At 37.0% G+C, this 20,348-nt stretch overlaps 1 protein-coding gene across 1 annotated transcript in view; it reads right to left on the minus strand.

Annotated features, from left to right (window-relative positions):
• LOC148940300 (dynamin-like GTPase OPA1, mitochondrial) overlaps positions 1 to 20,348 on the minus strand; it is an 84,229-nt gene that overhangs the window by 14,457 nt on the left and 49,424 nt on the right. The window contains exon 4 of the mRNA XM_089106125.1: positions 16,041 to 16,151. Within this exon, the coding sequence (XP_088962251.1) occupies positions 16,041 to 16,151 (111 nt within the window). The remainder of the gene's footprint in view (positions 1 to 16,040; positions 16,152 to 20,348) is intronic.

Genomic DNA, 20,348 nt, shown 5'->3' on the forward strand with positions numbered 1-20,348 from the left:
TCAAATGGCACTAAAAATGACACTATTGATGCCATGTCTCAAGTAGAAAAGCTAGGGACCAGTGGGCTGCCAGAACTTCTTAGGGAGATGTTTAATGGCTGGTTTGAAAGCTATTGCTCATATCTACGTGCTTTTAATCAGTTCTGCCATCTGTAAGTGCCAAATAGCACAAAAAACTGCACCTTTTGTGCCACTTCTTAAGTTGAAAGGCTTCGAAGTATAAAACGGTACTACTGTAATAATTATGGTCCAAAACCCTTAACTGGAGATTTGCAAGAGACCCTTCCCGTATAATCCCCATCCCATCCCCCTTAGTAAGTCTCATTAGTCCGTTGGGAGAATTTACGATGAACCCTTTAACACGGTCAGAACCAAAAGTTAAAAAACATGTTTAGGAAAAGACTGCCTAGTGGAAACAAATTGCCATCTGACATTGATTGCGGAATGATAGCTATTATTTTGGTTCGTCTTAAAAGTAAAAGTTTATTGCAAAAAGAAATTTATGGTGATTTCGAAAGAAAAACCTGAAATCTCTCGAAAATGGCGTCAGAAGTTGAAACTTAAAACGAACAAAAATTATTACTTCACAGTCTATCTAACATAGATCAATAAAACTAGTGCAAATAAATCAACTGGTAATACTTCCGCATGTTTGTAGGATTACAGAAAACTAGCGCTTTACTGAAAACACAAGACAATATAAGAGTTTTGGTAAAAGGGTAAAAATAAACATTTAAGGGCACTTTTAACAGTATAAAAGTAAATTATTTTTAGATTGTTGCTTTATTTTTTTTTTTCGTTTAATTTGGCATCACTTCTGCACAATGAGATCAGTTTAATGATTGACCGTCATTTTGGATGTGAAAAAGACTCTTCATGATCATTTTGTAGACAAGTTCGAAGTGAAGGAATCTTACTAGTATTAAGACTACAGATTTACTTTAGAATTTGTATCACAACTTTATAGAAATTCTCCGTTTTATAGAGAGAAATAACTGGATCTCCAGAGTCCATATTGTGGTTGATATGTCCTTCATTTTGAGTAATACTAGGTGATATCAAGATGTTACCCGATAAATAAATCCATTATTGTTAGGCTGTTTATTGACTGTTAACTTATTTCCAGTAAAACGCTAGTTTTCTGTAATCCAACAAACATAGGGAAATATCACCAGTTGATTTATTTGCACTAGTTTTATTGATCTATGTTAGATAGACTGTGAAGTAATAATTTTTGTTCGTTTTAAGTTTCAACTTCGCTCTTTACTTCCCTCAGAAAAACCTTCTTTTTTTTAAATTATTCTAATCAAACACCCCTTGTGTTTCAGGAGTCGTTCTTAAAAAATGGTGGCAAGCTGTCAAACTTAAGCGTAAAGTGCAAAGTATTGAGGAGGGGGCAATCCCTTCATATACAGAATAATTTATATTCATTTTGAGTTTTAATGTTGCTCCTTACTTTCAGCTGAAAACAAACTTGTTTTTTAAATTTGATTTCTAATCGTGTTTCAAATACTGCCGGTAAATCTGGTTCGCCCTCCATGAGACCGTCCCTCCCCTCAGGAGAAACTCCTCCGCGGAAAGTTCCTCCCACGTAAAATACACCCTCCCCGTAAAGTTTCTTCTGAACACTTCCATCCTCACTGACAATTCCCCCCCCCCCTCGGGAAAATTTCTTGCAGTCGATTAAGTCTGAAAAAATATACGTAGCATACTTTAATTTGAAAAAACAAATCATTTCAATGGTATTTTACCCCGGAAATCCAAACACGCTGAAAAATTTCCCCGGAACATCTCCTTATATGGCCATCCTAGCCAAGTGGATCGATGCGCTGGATTCCGGATCCTTTGTCCGAGGGGACGAGGGTGTGATTTTATAAGCTCAGCCAGAGTCGACCCAGCTTTAAATGGGTACCTGGAGAAATCTGGGGAAGGTAAACAGGAAGGAAGTGCGAAAGCACAGGATGGTTGGCGCCCAACCCCCCCATTGCACTTCCTGGCTGAAGTGCCAAGAAATGGAGATCAGCACCGCCGGTAGGGACTGTAAAGTCCAATGCCGTGTTCTTTACCTTTACATCTCCACATGCAAAATTGAGTTGGCAAAGAGAAAGTAAGACAAATGAACAAAATTTCGTCCAGGAATTCTGTCAAATTCCCCTGGAAAGTTTACCTCCGGACATTTCCCTCACAACGGAAAATTATCCCCATGAAACTAACCCAACCTTGCGATAATTAAGTAAATTACACTACTTTAGACTACGTTAGGGGGGGGGAGCTCCCTCGCCCCCAGATCCACCAATGGTATGTTAAGGGGATGTTGGAGAGGGATTGGTTACCACATCCCTCTGAACTTTTTAGGCGCCCCCTCTGGTCAACACTGCGTAAAATTTGAAATTATTATATTTTTTAAAAATATGCCAACTGTATAATCGCTCTTTCTCAAGGGATCCCATGCACCCCCCCCCCACCGCCCCGGAGGACGGGGTGGAAATTATGCAAATTCCCCATTGTTTACATGAAGGATTTAGCATTAGGAAAAGGGAAAATGTTTGATTCTAGGTGTGTCCGAAAAGCCTAAGTGTATTAAGTTGAAACTTTGGAGAATGTTGAGTGATATTTTAAACCAAATCAAAAGGCACTATGTGCATCCAGTTTATCAAAAAGGTGGATCTACAATATCTTAAGAACGGTTAAGGGCGGCCAGCCCTCCTCCTATACTCTTTTCAACTGCCCTCCCTCAAAAATTGACTCGATCAAGATTTATAAATAACCATATTGTTCGAAGATGTCTAAAAAGGTCAAATAACTGTGCCTATGGGGAATAACAACCGTCATTTAGGCAATTCTGAGCAACTTCGTTTTCCTTACAATTTTCGAATCAAATAGGAAAAAAAACGGTTTCAATTTCTTTATATTTTCTTTTGGTATTTTGGAAAATCATACGGTGCTATTTTTGAATTAAAACATATTAGAGGAGAGATGAAAGTAGTTGTTTACATCGATTCGCCGGTATTTTGAAAAAAAAACTGTTGCTTCTGCAATTCTTGCATTTGTTCTTTAAAGAGTAAAAAATAATTTTCATTTTTAAATATTTTCTTGCTGAAAGTAGTGAAGTTTGCTATAGAGACTTGAATTTAAAAACAACTATGGACAGCAAGGCTGGCTTATAAGACCGGCTAGCGAAAAATAAACCGAATATCGACAAAAAAGGCAAGTTATTTGAAAAATGACCATGCTTTCATTTCCTAGTCTATTTATCTCAACGAACTGTCATAATTAGTGGGATTTCAGTTACGATTTTGAAAGGTTTCTACGAACACTATTTGTTTCATGAGATTATTGATTTAGACAATAAAAAGCACAGTTTATATAATTATCCAGTATGATCTTTCCCTATCTCACCCATTATAAAAACCCGGACCAAGGTGCGAGTGCTCCAGAGAACGTTTTTGCAGATAGAAACATAGGCGGCATCAGATCTTTTCACGGGTTGACAATTCAGACTGTGATCTAATCAGAAACAAGTGGAAACCCGCTATTAAGAATAATGCACTTTGTTGGAAACAATCGGAAACAGACTAACCCGCTAATGCAGAAAGAAGTGGGAGGAGCTATTTGTTCGCACCGAGAACGAAGACCAGAAATGATCTGCGATAAGCTTACTGGATAATTATATGAACAGTGATAAAAAGAGTAAAATTTGTAGGGTAAAATCATTAAAATCATGAGTGTGACAATTTGATTTTGGTGCAAAAAAATATTAACCAGGAACAATTCCCGCTTGTTACCTAGATTCACTTTCCATGTTTAGCCGATTTTTGTCTTCTCGCAAATATCATGCCCGTGCCACATTATAGTCAAACTTGTCGATAAAATCAAAATTAGGCGCGACTACAGCGCCAATTAAGTTCGCCGTTCGTGATTTCTCGGGTTGAGCATTGTTCAACTTTCAGGCATAAATTTCTTGACTGACCAATCAGAGTCAACGTTTAGGCATAAAGGGCTAGGCACACCTAGCTGATTTCGGGAACCGATTTCCAAATCAGCGCCGATTTTAAAAGAAATCGGCGTCGACATGAGCTTGAAAATTTTTCTAGTTTTCGGCGCCGATTTACAAAATCAGCACCAATTTTCATCGTGATCATCACAAAAAAAAAATAGAGATACAAATAAATAGTCAGCCAGAGGTATATGTGGTGAAAGACCCCAGTACTGAGCTGAAAACTAAACTGAGAACTAAGCTGAGATCAATCAAGCAACTATTAATAAACTCCAGTTGACTATTTGTGTCCATGATTCTTTATTTTGAAAATCCCGTGCAATAAATTTTTCTGTCCACCAAATTTTCTTACCGCTATCGTTTGTCCACTGATGCTGAAATCAGTTCCCGAAATCAGCTACGTGTGCCTAGCCCTTAAGCCATACTTTTTGAAACTATAAAATATGGAAACTTAGAACAACAGTTTTTCTATCTGGGAGAGGAATTTGACATAAGTTAAGAAAACTTAGCATTTGTAGAGAACAGTTGGACACAAATTACTGTTGGAGCAAACTCTTTAAACTAACTTCTTGCAATTTTAAATTTTTGCTTTTTAAATACAAGTGTGACGCTAAAATCAAGAAAATTGCCATGTCGTTCATGATATTTGGCTTTCTTTATCGATAGATGTGACTATGATATGGCAAGGGCATCAGTCAGGCAGTTTTTGGCTACTTAAAATATTAAATGGGAAACTAACCTGGATAGCAAGCCTGCAAATTAGAAAAAAGAATAACTAAATCTTAAAGTATCAAAGGCATTCAAAATCACTTTTTTGCCCGCTTAACCAAATAGGTCCTACTTGATACTTGATGATACTTTCACTTGATACTTCATACTTGATAACCATAATTTTCTGAGATTTCTCTTTTAATTGTTTCAAAATTATGAAGATGTTCTATGATTTTGCCAAATTACAACTTCTAAGCAGCATCACATTTTTGTCAGTGTTGCCGCATTGAAGCGTAAAAATAAATAAGTAAAACTAAGTAGCAAAATTTGACAATTCTTTTCGTCCTCCTAAATTCGAATATTAACCAGCCGTTGATTGCTAACGACAACAACACCTTCAAAGAAACACTAAACCTTTTTAATGTATTTGGTGCCATTTGTGATTAGCTTATTTTTTTTAATTATACACCCGCGTTCCTTTCCTTTTAATTTTGCCAACCAAAATCACAAAAAACTGCATAAGTGCATTAGAGGGCCTTTCGTTAAGAATTGAAACGACGCCACTGCTAGCACGATCAGTTCAAGATGAGAAAAAATATTTTCTAGGTCTACGAAAAACAACGAGGAATTGTGGCACTTCGGCAGAAATTCGCCAAAGCTGAAAAGCAAATCCACGGCGGTAGCACCATCTTTTTTTCAAAAGACAGACATAGGCCTATTGTCCATGGATTTACGTATATAGGTAAGAACCGAGGATTTTGTTTCAGGGGAGGGGGAATCGGAAGACAGCGGCAATAATAAAAACAAATTTTATTTGTAAAAGAATTGCCTGTAAGTTCAAGAAAACTTAGGATTTAGGGGGAGTCTTAGTCCCCCCCCCCATCCCCAACGGTCCCCCACGTACCAATAGGTCTCTTGCGCATACAAAGCGGCGGGACTGTCGGCTGTAAATTTTCTAAAAGGCTAAATTATTCCAAGATATTTATCTATAGACGAAGGGACCCTACCTAACCCTTCTGGCGAAAAATACCCAAATGTATATCCTGTACAGTAGCTGATATGTTAAACTCTGGGTGTTCGGGTAATATTGCATTATTGCATCCGGGGGTGGAATTTAGCCATGGATGAATTGAGGTAAATCCGGTTATCTATAATTGAAGCCTTACAAGAACCTCCTTCCTTATCATCTCATTATTCTACCGTCGTGCTGGGTACAAATGAAGTTCTGTCTGTTCAATCGTTTTGTTCTTAAAAGCAACAAGTTTCTTGTCCATTTTTAAATATTAACCGCTGTTTCGTATATTAACAGTTGCGGCCCCCCTCCCCTAGGTGAGTCGCCGTTCACATGTTTGCTCGTGGCTAAGAATAATACGAACCTTCTCGACTGAGACGTTCTCCAGCCTTTTTATTGGTACTTTTACATGACCCCTGAACCCCCCTCCCACTCACGTAGATGACTTGGGGTCAAGGTATAAAATATCCGATAACCTATATTAGTTAGCAAATGATAAGTAAAAGTTGCTGACTAGCATTTTCAATCGGGTCTCTAGGTACAGTGACCAGTTCGGGGGAGCCCGAGGTTCCCGGGAAAATTTGACTTAAATAGGAAGCCTATGGTTTTAAAGTCAATCTTCCTAAGTGTCTTGAAGCTCATACCATGGACTAAAAACACTAGGGGTCACCCAATTCCTATCATCTGGTGTACATCCCAGAACACCATGTGGGCTACGCAGTTCCGCCACACCGGGCAAAGTTTATGCCTTGCTTTGCAAACTTCCACTACGCTTGGCACGTGCCACCTGGTGTAGTCTACATGATTTAACAAAGTGGGCACCCCCTCGAAGAAACCCTACTCGAGTTTCCCATGATATTAATGACTGTGAATAGGCACTACTCAGTGTTGTACCACTTTTATAATTTCAAAGTCACAGTTGTCTAGTTTCTTGCATAACTCAAAAAAAGTTTAACCTCAGAACTCATGCCCCCCGGCACCCGTAAAATACGTTCCCTCTGAATATTTAAGCTAATTGAGCTTGCTTCATACCCAGCAAAACAATAATTAAAATTTCTAATCATTAAAGAACCGACATAAAAAAAAGCCCTTTGGATTAGTCTTATAGGTTCAATTATATCTGAAAAATATTATTTTCAAAAATTTTTGTTTTGATTGTTTCAAAATCATGAAGATTCTAGGACAGTAACATATTTTTGTCAGTGTTGCCACACCGAGCCGCGAAATTTGACAACGCTTTTCATCCGTAAGAATCTTACATTAAAAAATTTTTTAATCCCCGAAAGGAGATATCTTCTGAGGAAACTCACACTTTCTAAGGCCCTTGGGTGTAATATGTTTTTGCTGATTTGTCACAAGGTTTTTAACTTTTTTTTATGTTGATGCCCACTTATACCAAAAGCTGAATAATTGCACATGTAGGTTTCATTAAAGTTTGATTTCCTGATTTTCCCCAGTTTTTTTTTCTTTTTTCTTTTTTTTTTACTTAATGATAATTGAAGTTATATTGAACTTGAGAAAATACTTCTTGTAAATAAGTCTAGAGAAGAGATTTTCGAAGAAGTGAAGAAAATCAATTTTTTTTTTTGAAAATATGTTATTTTTATTATTTTTGAAATTATATTTTTTTTTTGAAAATATTATAAACAGAAACATTCTGCAAATAGAATTGTATTTCCTGGTTTGTATCGCCAAGTCGTTTATGGAAAAAAGGGCTCCCAAAGGTCTTATCTACCAACACTAGGGGATCCACATTCTTTTTTTAGTCATAATCTGAACACTTCAATCATAGTTTTCATGGCAAGTTATATTTTTTCAATAATAATAAGAAGAAAATTTAAATTATAAATTCAACGGTGAGTTCTATTTAAAGTTGTGTATTTTAATTGGAGTGGCGACCAAGGCCGGATACACGGGCGGGGTGCGGGGGGTACCAAAAGCGGAATAATTTCATACCAAAAGCTGAATAATTGCATATGTAGATTTCATTAAAATTTGACTTCCTGATCCCCCCCCCCCATTTTTTTTTTTTAAGGATAAATATGCCTGTTTTAGTAGGATCAAAATCATTTTATCCGAGCATTCCTTCCATAAGAAACATATATACCCCCAGCGCATAACTTACAACGCCTGCCCCACGTAATTCCGTCTCCTGACGATAAACGGAAAACCAGCTCTTACACGCCCTCTAAAATACGGTGTTTTTTCTGTTTTTTCAGGAAGTTTATACTGTTTTTATAAGACCAATTTGAGAAGATTGTATTTGAGAAATATTGAAATCAGAATTATAATTGTGTTATTTATCGTTGAATTTCTAAAGTATCAGGAAAAAGTGTTATAATTTATTAATTATGGTGACCCATATGATTTTTAGTGCGTCTGCGATATCAATTGTTTATACTGTGAAACTGATATTTGAAAGTTTTAACGTAATGCTTAATTTTACATTAAAATATAAGAAAATGTTTGAATCATTTCTTTGCTTTTTACTTAGTTATTTCAAACGTAAGGCCAACATTCTTTTTTTCTTTTTTCTTACAGGATTTATTTAATTGGTGCGTAATTTAATTTATTTAATTTAATTTATTTTAATTGGTGCGTAAAGTTTAGGGATGAGCACCAAACTAAATTCATAAGCCGCGCAAAATCCTTCTCTCCGAGAAATTATTTTCGGGCAATTTCACCCTTGCTGTAAACTCCCCCCCAGAAAATTTCTTGCAGACGATTCCGTCTGAAAAATTCTTCTTAGCACAGTTTCATTTGAAAAAAGGCTTGTTGTTTCTGTGTAATTTCCAATCTTTTTTCAGATCATGGCGGAAATACCCCTATGCGGAAAAAATTTCTCGGAAATCTTAATGGAAAGTTTCTCCCGCGGAAATATTCTCAGACATCTTAATGGAAATTTTCTCCCGCGGAAAATTTCCCAACGGAGAATTTTTCCTGGTGATGATTCCCCCATGGAGAATTTCTGCCGTGGGCCCCTCCCCCCTAATTGTTCTTGGATAAAATGGTTTGATCCTACTTTTACACTTAACCAATTCAAACAATGAAATATAGTTTTAACCATCACTAGCAGGGGCGAGTGCAGGGGATGTTTTAGGGCCACGTGACCCCCCCCCCCACCACCAAAAGATTGAAAGTTATATTAACTATAGGAGTGGTGGAAGAAACATATAAAAGGGGGAGTCAAGTTTTGTAGGCGCCCCTCCTAAGAACAAACTATAAATCCATCCATGATCATTACTACTTTAATGAGAGTTTAAAACTATTTACGTCATTAAGTTAAATACTCCTCTAAATAAATTTTATTTGATTAAAAAAAGAAAAAGAATACGAATCTTACGGAAGCGATAAATCTTTTCGGACTTTCCAAGAAAATGGTAATAGTTTTTGGTGACATTTATTGAATTCATTTCCATGTTCATACTCATATCAGCCGATCTTAAATCAGTGGATACTATTTTAATAGTCTTTTAAAAGGCAATTTAATTTTATTGTGCGCATTTAAACACACTGGCTTGAAAGTCGAGAAACCACCGTTGATTCTATTTTGAATTAAATAAAAGAACTCGTTTTTTCAACTGAAAGTAAGGAGCAACATTAAAACTTAAAACGAAAGGAAATTATCACGTATATGAGGGGGGTTGCCCCCACCTCAATACCTCGCTCTTTACGCCATTTTTCAGAACTTTTAAAAAAGATTCTGGTTCTAATTAAGTGGCCAGTGTGTATCAGGAATTGTTGTTAAAGAGTTAAGACAAAGTATCATACTTTAGCGTAAAGAGCGGGTTTATTGAGGAGGGAGCAGCCCCCTCATATACGGAATAATTTCTGCTCGTTTAAATTTTTAATGTTGCTCCTTACTTTCAGTAGAAAAAAAAACTGTTTTTGGAACTAATTTCTGATAGTTTTTCCAGGGTGTCTACCTCCCCCTCCAAGAAAAATACCCCCACAAAAAAATTCCTCAATGAAAAGTCTAAGCCGCGTAAAATCCTTCTCCCCGGGAATTTATTTTCGGGAAATTATTTTAATTCCATCCTTGCTATAAACTACCCAGAAAATTTCTTGCAGACGATTCTTAGCACAAAAATTCTTCTTAGCACAATTTCATTTGAAAACAGGCTTATTTTTTTATATTTAATTTCCAATATTTTTTCAGATCATGGTGGAAATATCCCTATGTGGAAAAATATTCTCGAGAATCTTAATGGAAAGTTTCACCCTCGGGAATTTTCTCAGACATCTTAATGGAAATTTTCTCCCGCGAAAAATTTTTCCTGGTGATGATTCCCCCATGGAGAATTTCTGCCGTGGACCCCTCCCTAAAAAATCCCCGAAGAATCCCAACCCCTCTGAAACTTTCCCCCAGAACATCTCCACATGTAAAATTACGTCACCAAAGAGAAAGTAACAAATAAAACAAATTTCATATATGAATTCTGACAAATTACCCCCACGTAAAATTTCTCCTGGTAAATTCACCCCGGAGAATTCCCTCCCAATGGAAAATTATCCCCGTAGAAAATAATCTTTCACAGAAAATTCCCTTCTTAAAAATTTCTGTTTCCTTCCCAATTACAAATACTATTTGTAAACAATGGAAAATTTCAAAAATTGCAGCCCTTCCCTAGGAGCTACGTGTGGGAGGGGTCATGTAATCTCTAAAGGCATAGGTATTGGATCTTTTAATTATGTTGAACAAAGTGGCTATCTGAAAACTTTGATCGGAAGACTTAGGGGAAAAAAGGGCATGGAAGGCGGGCTAGCTGTCCTCCAATTTTTAGTTACTTAAAATGGGTACTAGAACTTTTAATTTTCGTTCAAATGAACAATCTCCAGATCTACTAGGATTACTGATTCGATACGATTACTAAAAAAAAAAAAAAAAAAAAAAAAAAAAAAAAAAAAACACACACGCATCCATCTTTCATCAGGAAAAATGCAAAATTCAACATTTTCACCAATGGGAGCTTGGAACTTCTACAGTGAAGTTTTCTGATATGCTGAATCTGATCTATCTTCTGAATCTGATCTTTTTGATGAATATATCACGCTCGTACTTGATAGGGTAAGATGAAACTTTACGAATCTTATATATTTGGAATCAGCATAAAAAAAATTCTTTTGACGTGCCTATCTATTCTTACCAAAATTTTTTTTTTTTTAGTTTTGGTTACTACTGGGCGGAGCCGCTCCTTAATCACAGTTCATTACCGTTAACTGTTTGACAATTTCTCAGAATTTCCACAGAGATAGGAAGGGAAGGATGGCGAGAGAGAGAGAGAGAGAGAGAGAGAGAGAGAGAGAGCGGGAGAGAGAGAGAGAGAGAGAGAGAGAGAGAGAGAGAGAGAGAGAAAAAAAAAGAGATAAAGAGAGAGAGAGTGAGAAATAGGGTGAGAGAGAGAGAATTTCAAGTAAACCTTAAAAAAAGACATAGAATCCGATGATTTCAGAAGACATGCACCCACGCGATAGACATATGCATACCTCATTTGTTATAGTACTATAAAAGGAAAGGGGCGGGGTCACTAGTTTTCAAACTCTTCAAGATTTGATGGTGGCAGTGCCATTTTGTCCCGTAGCCTAGGCCTATGTGCACCCTATTTACACCCTCCAGGAAGTTCCTGTTTCCCCAAAAATCTTTCTTTATGATATCCTCTTACCCCAACCACGAAAAACCTGCTTTCCATTTAGCCCTAGAAGGTTGGCCGAAAAATACAATCTTCAGCAATCCGTCATCCTTTATCCACAGAACGTGCCCTAGCCATCTCAACCTTTCTCTCATTATAGCCCTAGAAAGCGCGATTGAACAACACATTTCGTACAGCTTACTGTTTGAAATACGGTTAGTCAGCCGGGTACCCGGAACAAACCGTAGGCAATTTCTTCGAAAAACACATAGCAAATCTTCATCCGATTTTGGAGCGCCCATGCTTCAGGAACGTGGGTGAAAATCAGCAAAAAGACGTTAAAAATGAGAGTTAAAAAATAACTTGGGAAAAAAATCAGCAAAAATAAAAAAAAAACAAAAAAACAACATCTGGCACCAAAGAGATTAAAAAGATGCAGCTTTCCTTTGAAGATGCAGTTGTATTTGGGAAGCAACCAATCGCTAATGTTTTAATTCTTATGGACGAGAAACGTTGCCAGATTTAAATAATTACCTTTTCTTCTTTCAATTCACGCTCCAACGTGGCAACACTGACGAAAATTTGGTGGTTCCCTAAAAACTTAACATATCTTAAATAACTTAAAGTAAAATTTTCGGAAATTTTGGTTTCCAGCTACGTATAAACAGACCTAAGATATGTCAATGGGACAAAATCACTTTTTGTTTTAATGCCTTTGGTATTTTAAAAGGTTGTGCTGTTGTTTTCCAGATATGGAAAAATCGAAGTTTAATTTATGACACTTTTTGTTTATTATGGATCTTGCATTTTTGTGAGGGGTGAAAACAAAGTAATATACAATGTTGGGGCAGCCGGCTTCCCCACTTACAACAGCAATCAAAGCGAATGCAGCATACTACAAACGTGTTCACATGAGCAGTGCTTTTGGTGAACAGTTTGGATACCCAATTGAAATCTTAAACAAGAGAAAATGATCATTGAATTAGGATTTTGAATTAGGGTTTGAATTATCGCGCCACGCATGGCAAAAGTGTGCCCCGTACGGCAAAATATGTCCTGTGTGGCGAAAAGAGGTGCGCTGTGGCGGACACTCACGATGCAGGGCGGAATAGTGGTGTTCCTAGATGTACTTCAGGTGGTGGAGATTCAGATACCCTTTAAATACCCTTTGATGACCGCCAAAGATGGGAGGGGTGCATAATCATGTCCTTCATTAATTATGTGCCACAATGAGAGCTGCATAGAAACTTGGTATATTTACAAAACAGGTATCCGTATAGGCTTCTCCTCGGTTGCCATAACAATCTTCTAGGAAGGAGCTAGAGATGATGAGTCAAACATTCTTCATTAAATGCTATGCAGCTTAAGTAGGTGAGATTATTTGATATTATCTCTAACATTAAAAATAAATTTAATGTCTAGTAAGTCGAATATTCTCAAATCTATCAAATAGTTCATGGTAACGAACTGTAAGTAAGGAGCGACCCGGCTCAATGGTAACCGAAAGTCTAAAAAACGGAATTTTTATACCAATAGATAAATCAAAACAATCAGATTTTAATTGTGATTTCGAATATATGAGTTTCGCCAAAGTTTAATCTTACCCATCAAAAGTTACGCGCCTGAGAATTTGGCTTATTTTCGAAAAAAGGGAAAAAGACCCCCTAAAAGTTATAGAACCTTAATAAAAATCACACCATCATATTCAGCGTATCAGAGAACCCTACTTTAGAGGTTTCAAGCTCCTACCTATAAAAATGTTGAATTTTCCTTTTTTTACCAGAAGAAAGGTCAGGGATGCGTTTTTATTTGTTTTTTTTTTCTTTTTCCCAGGGGTAATCGTATTGACCCAGTGGTCCTAGAATATCGTGGAAGGGCTCATTTGAACGGAAATTAAAAAGTTCTAGTGCCCTTTTTAAGTGACGAAAGAAAATTGAGGGCAACTAGGCCCCCTCCCACGCTCAGTTTTTTCCCAAAGGCACCCGATCAAAATTTTGAGATACCCATTTTGCTTAGTATGGTCGAAAATGTGATAACTATATCTTTTAGGATGACTTAATCCCCCGAAGCCCCCTGAGGAAGGGCTGGAATTTATGAGCTTTACCCAATGTTAGCATATAGCATTGGTTATTGGGAAGTATACAGACGTTTTCAGGGGATTTTTTTCTGGTAGTGGGGGGTGGGGGTTTTTTGGGGGTTATGTGGGAGGATCTTTCCATTAAGGAAGTTTTCATGGGGGAAGGGACATTGCTATGAAGGGGGCGCCGGACTCCCCAGAATTATTTAAAAAAAAAAATCAGAAATTAAATATAAAAAAACAAGTTTTTCAACTGAAAGTAAGGAGCAACATCAAAACTTAAAACGAACAGAAAATATTAGCTGTATGATTTGGTTCGCCCCCTAGTCAATACCTCGCTCTTTAAGCCAAAGATTTTTTAGTACTTTCATAAGAGCTATTTATTCTAATTAACGGCCTTTGTAATTAAGGGGTCATTTTTAAAAAATTGTAATAAAATTTGACCTTGAGCTTAAAGAGCGAGGTATTGACTAGGGGGCAAACTACTTATATCTATATTAAGAATATACTAATATAGAAGTTCGATACGTCAGTTAATTCCTAAGTTACGTATATTTGTTAATAATAAAAACATTCGTAAATAAAAGTCAACAAATTTCAAGAAAGGTATTTAACCAAATTAAAGTAAAATTAATATGCAAATTTTGTTTTAATTATTCCTATACGGTGAGCCAAAATCAAAACATGCGTTAATTCAAAAACGTTCAAAAATTAAATAAAAAAACAAGTTTTTTTTAACTGAGAGTAAGGAGCGGCATTAAAACATTAAAACGAACAGAAATTATTCCGTATATGAAAGGGGCTGTCCCCTCCTCAGCACCTCGCTCTTTACACTAAAGTTTGACTTTCCCACAACTCTATTTTTTTAAACAATAAAAAACTTTAGCGTAAAGAGCGAGGCGCTGAGGAGGGGACAGCCCCTTTCATATACGGAATAATTTCTGTTCTTTTTAATGTCGCTCCTTACTTTCAGTTGGAAAAAAACTTGTTTTTTTTATTTAATATATAAAAAATCGAAGGAATGTCTGTCTTTCTGTCTGTATGTATCCCAATGTCTGTCTGTATCCCATATGCATTACTACACTATTCATCTGATCGCCAAGAAACTTCAAGAAATTGATGAGTACGCTCTTGCGAAGATTTTAAGCATAAAATTTTTTCGCCCTCCCCCCGGCCCTCTTTCTACCTTTCGCACTGATGAAAGCAGAGACTTACACAAAGAACTGACAGTCATCTAACAAACCCTCTAATCCTCTGACATCTAACATCTAACCCTCTGAAATTGATATTCAACAATGCTTTTCTAACTTAGAAATACCAGCGTTGTTTTACATGTGGGAAAAATTTTCCTCCGGGGAGAATTGTCGGGGTCGGGGGGAATTCTGCAGAGTGGGATTTCCCATAATAAAATAAATTTAAGTTACATATCTTTTTCAGACTCTTTGCATATGTAATCAAAATAAATTAATCAGGGAATTTATACAAAGGTAGGGTAAAGGACAACTTTATTCAATCTGAGATCAATTATATTATGGAAAGCCTGACGTTTGAAAATAATCGAAGTCAGTGTTTTATCGATTCAGTGCATTGTCTTGTCTTTCGATTTATGGACTGGATTCCCCAATGAAGAGGAATCGTTGGGGATAATTGACCGTAGAGGGATTTTCAGTAGGGAGGGGATTTTCCAGGAGGAGAATGGTCGGCTGGGGAAGTTTTTCAAATACTTTTAAATTTAAAAATGCCATCGTTATTAATCCGTGGGATGAATTCTCCGCATGGAAGGAAAGATTTTTCGCGGGGAGAATTTTCCCTGGAAGGGGGGGGGGGGAAGGTCCACAATTAGGCATTTTCTTTTAATTTCCTTTATTGTAAGATTGCAGCAAAGCGCGACGGGTAGGCTAGTATTTAATAATTAAGTCTAAATATATCAAATGAAAAATAAGTGAATCTACATCTAATGTAGTAAGGAAAAACAGAAAAACAGGATAGTGGTGACAATCTTCTCGTGGTCCCCCTGGCAGTAATAAGGACAAATGGGGGCATACTTCTCCTAACTCCAGTTACCACTGAGCTACTGGCTGTAATGCCCAGTGTTTAGCTCTGAGACAGTGCATTTACGGTTTACACCGACAAGATTGGATTGGCTGGTGTCAATATTAGCTGACGAAATCATGACCGGGGGCCTACTCCCCTGAATATACGAAGCGCCAACCGTTGAGCAAGAAGAGATTCCTCAAGGAGTCCTCGAGGTGGGAAGAAAGTTCTCTTGAAAGTACAGTTCTGAGTTTCAAGCGCAACTTGCCGCTGATGACAGCCAAGATGTGACTTATTCTCCCCTTTCTTTTGGGGGATGAGTGTTGCCTGCCCAAGCTGGTTTGGAGCTGCCAGGCGGGGTTCTTGGGTTTTGGAAACATAGTGGTGGGCACCTTGACACACCTAAGAAGGCTCTTCTACAAAGGGGGAAAAGAGATATGCAAGTCCTAACTCAAAGTACCATACCCGAATAGACACCAAAAGCTTGGCGGGTAGTGTTCATTTTTTAAGGACGGGGGAGGGTGTGTGGAGGCAATAAATAGAAAAGAGGTAGTAGAAAAGAGGTGAAATATTAGTCACTTAATTCTTCAGCTAAAGTCACTCTTCTTCCTGTTAAGAGGGTTTCTTTCTGTTCTCTATCATGACTAAATTCATCTAATACTTCCTTGACTTCTTTTTCTAGCCTTCGACCTTGAAAAAAAAACCCATTAATAAGAAAAATATAAAAAAGTGTATGCAAATTTAGATTAATCAGTTAATCTACAGGTAAAAAAAAGGTGCGCCGAAGGGGGGGGGGAGGGGTCTAAGAAGAAAATGTAATACGAACGGTTTTGGAGCAATTAGACGCAAAAAAAAATTCTGAAGGTTATATCAAATGTCGAGATAGATTTTCTAATTTATTTCCATTTCTAATATTTAGCATTCAAAAAATTTTATATTTATTAGAGCAGAAATGCACAAATTCTTAACCCATATTTTGATTCCAGCGTTTTTTTTCTAGTGTTGACCCGGAAGAAATACTTTGTTTACTAGAAAATAAAAATACTTAATAGTCTATTCAGCATCAATGATGGTTTAGATTTGCGTGATTTAAAAAAATCCTAGAGGGGGACAAATTATTATCCAGTAAACAGCTTAAAGAGGGTTAAATCATAAAAAATCCAGTAGCGCATGAATTAAAGCAAAGATCGGATCAGGCAACATTGATTGGTAGGAAAGTGCATCGATTTAGGGGGGGGGGGCAGGAGTTGGAGGTAATTATTTAATTTTATATTTTGTAAATAATGTTTTTGTTGATATTTTCATTAAAATAAACCATTTTTTGAATATTAAAAAAAAACGACTAAGTTAGCCACCCACCAAGTCTTGAAAATATATTTTGCCCTCCCCCCCACCCACATTTTCATGAATGGACGATCTTGCAGCCAAAGTTACAATTTGCACTTTCTTGACATCTAGATCTGGTCTGGAAGGAGCAAATGAAAAACTTAATAGACCGTCTAGGAACCGATTGAGTCATTTAAACTTCCTATCAATCACCATCAACGATTGACTCAAGCGTCCAACAGGTTCGTAGACGCTCAATCATGCTTTAATCTATTGATTGACGGAAGCTTTTGATCAAAATGATTGACCATCGAGGGTGTCCTTTAGGGCCAAAAGTGGGTCAAGAGGAGGCAAAACAAGGTCTAGTGGTGGCCACTGCTCTCCCTACTTCACAGCTATTTACGCCCCCGCCGTTAACAGTGAAATCGATTTACTAATTTATAGGGAGGAGGCATAATGTGTTTTTTATAATCTACGGGGGAACACATTCGTCATTTTTTCAATGAAAATGCGAAAAAAGCTATTTTCACCCAAAAATAGTGGAGCCTTTGATGGAACCAGTACCTTGTGCTTAGCGGAATACATATCTACCATATATTCCAAATTCTATTTCCAAACATTTAATATTTTCAAATATGATTCCTACAATGATTGTGTGTTGTTATTAACCCTTACGGAGGGAAGGGGGACCTCCATTTTTGCCATATAGCATCTGCCACAACGGCTACAAATATATACCATAAATTCCAAATTCTATTTCCAAATATTTCCTATTGTCAAATATGATTCCTACAATTATTGTGTGTTGTTGTTAACCCTTACGAAGGGAAGGGGCACCTCCACTTTTGCCATATAACATCTGCCACAACGTGTCACCGGGTATAAAATATACATGATGAGAAGCACAAACCAGCGTCCTATTTGTGATTTTCCGGAGTCTAAAGCTGATCTTCGGGTAATACGAGGGAGGGGACTAATTTCATGTCACCAAGACATCTATTAGAACGGGTTACTGGGTATAAATGATGAGAAGTCGAAAACAGTCTCCTATTTGTGACTTTCTGGAGCCTAAAGCTGATCTTCGGGTAATCCGAAGGGGGGGTGGTGGTAATTTCTTGTCATCATGAAATCTATCAGAGCGGGTTACCAGGTGTAAACAGCAAACATTGAGTGAGTAAGAACCAGTTTGAGGTTTTTTGGACCCAGAGCCTAATTTACAACTGTGGATAATAAGAGAGAAGCGGGTGGGGGGGTTAATCTCCCTCCCCACCTAGGAAAAAAATATATCAATTGGGTCAAAGCCCTAATTGCATATGCATTCTACTTTGGCTTCAATTATACTTGATAACTCTGCAGCGTTGGATTCTGCCACGGCTTTTCACTTAAAAAAAAACTTCTTCCAATAATTTTTTTTGAGTTACTATAAATATTAGCTAAATTTCGATTTTTATTATTTAAAGTGACAGGTCTTTTTAAGCTCAATTAACAATTATTTAACGCTGAATATTTGTTCCCTCTACATTTAGTATCTAGATAATGTAATTTATTTATTTACTAAATCATACAGTAAAACGCATTCATTGAGACACAAAAAGCTACGAAGCGAAACTTGTCGTATTCATCTTTAATAAATAACAATTTATTTCTGCAAATCAAAAGTATTTGAATGTAAATACCAATCTTCGTCGTAAATTAGCTGACCTGTCCCATTTGCTGCCATTTCATTTAAAACTCCATGATCATTAATACAAAAATAAGATTAGCATGCTCCAACAGCAATATTTACACTATGGTGTCTTTTGTGCTTAAACATTTCCGTGAACAAATTTTGGAGCTAACAGGGAGTAGCTCAATTTCCTTTGAGACAGGGCGTCAAATCACGAGAATATAGGGACAAGGATTATTTTTTCAATTTATTTTAAATGAAGATGATAAAAACTTTTTTTTAATCTAGGGGGAGGGGTTATCTTTTCGAATTTAAAGTGCTAATAACCAAAAAGACATTCTTCAAAATCTGGAGAGCGAGGTGGTAAAGTTTAGGGGAGGCAATTATCCTCTCCCATTGACACCGAAGTTTTGAGGCGGAGTTTAATAATTGTAGAAAACGTGTTTAATGTATACAATACAGGGGGAACTTTTGAACGAAGATGAAAACAATTATTTTTTTAGATCTAGGGAGAGGGGAACAATTGTGACTTATTCGTTTTTTATAATGAAAATACACGAAAAGACATTTTTCAAATCTGGGGGAGGTACCAGTTTGTATATCAGAAACTACCTACAAGACTAGAACGCAGAGATGTATAGAACTCTGGTAATCATGGGACTTTGGCTACTCACACTAAAAACAGTCCAGTCCATGTACAACCTTCCATGAAGCACCTAAGCTCGATGAACTTCTCATATAACCTCTAACGAAGAGGATGAGGAGTGCTTCCACTTTGTTCCTAACAGATTCCGATCGATCAGTTTATAAAGTCTGAAGATTCCGACACCCGACCACAGAAAATCCGACATTTTTTCTGACATCACACTGGACTAAAATTCACCAAATTTCCGATGCCAACCGAAAAATCTGACAATAGTCTGTCGCATAGGAATGTTTCTTTTCACAAGACAAGCTTTTACACTGTCTGTCCTACAACTCCTCCTCCCTCAAAGGTAACATTTATCTTTAACATTCCGAAAAAAAAAATCCGCACCTAATGCACACTCACTTTTAGTCTTTATCAACTCATATATTTTAAAAAATTCCTATAAAAAACCTTTTTTTAATCAAATACAAAACAAACTTTCATCATTCTTTTTCTTTTTTTATCTGAACTTTTTTAAATACACTGAACGCACTCCTTGGCCGTCGCGTTGGCTTTTACAGTTTTGACTAGTTTTATGAGAGGGGCATAGACATCTAAATCATAAGACATGTCTTTTTTTTCAGGCCAAACTGGGCCTGCATAATTGAGGCAAGGGTCATACTTTTGAGCGAGTTCTTATGATCTGTTTTAACGTCTTTAGAAAAGAACCGCTTTACAACAACGTTCAAAAATGGCAAGGTCAGGAGGTATTGGACAATGCTGATTATGTTAGAGAACTTCTGAGTACCATTTGGTGTTTTTATAGAAGCCACGTGACACCAAAAATCACAGACATCTGTCACATTTGTAAGATCAAAAAGCAGTTAACTCCGTCATTCCTCTACTATCTTTCTTCCATACCACGACGGTCTACTATGTCTCTGTAGAATCTTTTGCAGAAGACCAACTGCACCTATGTCCAAAATTTTCGTAGCGTCAAGGATCTGACACAACGTAAACAGTTCGTCCTCAACCGAGAATCGCTGCTTGATTTTCTTCATCGTCTCCACACAAAACTTACGAGCACATTCATAGATGACTTTCACTTCACGTTGATCTACTTTTGTGCTCGGATTTGACTGCAAGGTTTGAAGAGACTCATGACCTACCATCCGCAAGTAAACATCTTCAGCTGGAAGGTATACACTTGCTTTGTCAGGGTCGAGATTCAATGGGGAGGTTGACCTAATGTAGCAAGTCTTCGAAG

Source organism: Artemia sp. Qi Xiang Cuo, chromosome 20, assembly GCF_049724085.1.
Source record: "Artemia sp. Qi Xiang Cuo chromosome 20, ASM4972408v1, whole genome shotgun sequence".
Lineage (NCBI taxonomy): Eukaryota > Metazoa > Arthropoda > Branchiopoda > Anostraca > Artemiidae > Artemia > Artemia sp. Qi Xiang Cuo.